We start from the raw sequence: 2,371 nt of genomic DNA, 5'->3' as shown, positions 1-2,371 counted from the left end.
AACAGAATGCATACATGTACATGAAAGCCATGATACCGCTGTTTAGTTGAGCAATGTAATTTACAATCAAATGCTTTCATGTCTACTTTCGTTAAGTATATATACAGGAGCATTTCTTGGTGTCCAGTTCACAGCAACCTTTACAACGCCATGCCGTTGCCAAAGGCCGCAAAACTGTTTAGCCAGCTGATATTATGTCGGGGGCAGATCTCGCTTGTGAATGCAGCAACCCAGGCGGCCTTCATGAATGAAAGCTCATTTGTGATGTAGATTTGTTGCGGTAGGCTCAAAGCACAAGTTATTCCCAAATATAATGCTAACGCTGGAAAACTGAAATATTATCGAAAGCTCAATGCGTGTCACACCTTCTGCGTAGGGAAGCATTCTCTTCCGTTTCCAGTATTCTGCAATACTGGAAACGGAAGAAAATGCTTCCCTAAAATCCCGTTACAGCGATCGACCAAATCCCGTTGTATCTTCATTCAACTCTCACTCGAAATGGTTTTAAAAGTTCAATTTGGATCAATACGTTACCTAATCCAGCGCCAATGCCCATGGACATATCCACAGCTCAAATAGCTTTAATTACCTTTACTGCATCAATCATCGCAGGAACACAGCAGAGCAGTAGCTCACCAACATTCAAATTATGCAAACTTGGCGGATTGACAATTTCCTGTCTCGACACGTATTTAAACATTGCACGCACGAGTTCACAGGCCTCCTTGGACTCTATTGCTCTGGACGTGAGCGTGGGTTTCGACATCTTCTTCTTTGCTTGGCTTATCTTTTTCGCTGGCTTCTTCTCGGGGTTGACCTTCGTCTTTTCCGCACGACAGGCAACCATCATCTTCTTTGCAGCTGCAATATATGCTGCAATCTTGTCCTGCGTTGAAGGGCGCGACAGAGGATGCCGCGCCGGAGTAGAAGTCGTCGCCCTCACCGTCTTCATATGTGTGGTCTGCACGTCCGCATACGCGTGTTCCCCCTCCTCCCTGGTGTTCACAATACCTCTGTCGCCAAAATAGGCGTCAGTCTCACGCTCCCTGTACAAATAAGCTTTATGCTAGGCTACCGTGAGGTGCCGGGCCTCCCCACGTTTGCATCCGAGCCGCGCAAAAATGCTTCCGACTCGCTGCGTGTTTCGCGAGAAGCAACCATCTTCTACCTCTCGGCTTTGTGTTAGCTAAAATCGAAACGAATGAGTGGCCGGAGGCTGGTCACAGCTGCGACAAATATGTGAACAGTTCTTGTGAAGAGTGCAGGGTCTTTGTGCTAGAATTTTGCCTAACCCTGTGCATTTCACATTCTTTAACCAGTCGTATAATACAGTGTTGGCAATAACGACGTTGCAACAGGTGAAGCAACGTGATTTACTTTTTACCACCCGTGGTAACGTTTTTACGCGTTTTTACACGTTTTTACGGATCTCGAACACAAGACAGAATCCTTCATCAGTTTATTTTGTGTTAGCGCGTCATGACGTCCCACGACAAGGAGCTGGCGCGTCTCCGGACGTGTAGTGGCAAGCTCATTTTGCTGGCTGGAATCTTGGGTGACGCCGCTGTAGCTCTGGCTCAGTGGCAATTCATGGCAAGGTGAATACGAATCACAGCAGCCGCTCAACCAAAACGAGACGATGTGCACCAACATCACGTTCGGACTGCCGTTCGACGCCGACAAGTACGAGGACGCTCTGCGCGTGAGCTTACTTAAGACGTACCCTGACTGCTGGAGGCCGTACGGAGATCGGTGTGAAGGGCCTCAATCTTAGTAGCAGCCACCGCACTCGTGTGGCCATCGCTTGTGCGGTGTATCAGGACGTCGGCATTTATCTGCTGGAAGCCGTTCTGTCTGCAGTGGACAGCCATGTGGGCACCAACATCTTCAAGGCGTGCTTAAAGGAGTCGCTGAAGGGCAAGCTGGTGCTGCTAGTGGCGCACTCGCTGAGCTTCGTGAGCCATTGCGACCAGGTCGCTGTGATTGCTGACGAAACAATCATCGAGCAAAGATCGTTCAAGAAGCTGATGATGGTGTCGAATAGTGAGAATGAAGAAGACAAGGAGGACATGACGTCAGCAGGGTGTTTAGAGAATAACTTGGCGCTTTCGAGTGATGAGCGATGAATTCCAATGATTCAAATGCTACATATACTTGGTAGCCAACGTTGGCAGCTTGTATTGAAAAAACTTATAAGAGCGCTCTTTACAACTTGGCACAGTTTACCTATATCTACGCGAGAGGAAGCTTTAGCGTCCGGTCAGCTTTTACGGCGATGCTGCTACAGCAGGCAGCTCCACCCAGCTTGAAAACAGCGTTTCTAGCGTAACCTGTTGAGCTCTCAAACCCGTCAAGAGCTTTCCCTGCGGAT

General features: G+C 48.5%; 1 protein-coding gene across 1 annotated transcript; it reads left to right on the top strand.

The window, feature by feature from the left end:
* Positions 1-1,063: 1,063 nt before the first annotated feature.
* PITG_05041 (ATP-binding Cassette (ABC) Superfamily) lies at positions 1,064-2,126 on the top strand (the record flags this gene model as incomplete). The annotated part of the gene is made up of 4 exons (XM_002905668.1): positions 1,064-1,181; positions 1,333-1,358; positions 1,571-1,702; positions 1,761-2,126. 4 exons carry the CDS (start codon positions 1,064-1,066, stop codon positions 2,124-2,126), a joined length of 642 nt encoding a protein of 213 aa, XP_002905714.1.
* Between the last annotated feature and the right edge of the window lie 245 nt (positions 2,127-2,371).

This window comes from Phytophthora infestans, genomic scaffold, assembly GCF_000142945.1.
Source record: "Phytophthora infestans T30-4 supercont1.6 genomic scaffold, whole genome shotgun sequence".
Classification (NCBI taxonomy): domain Eukaryota; phylum Oomycota; class Peronosporomycetes; order Peronosporales; family Peronosporaceae; genus Phytophthora; species Phytophthora infestans.
This window is presented reverse-complemented; position numbering and strand designations above follow the sequence as displayed.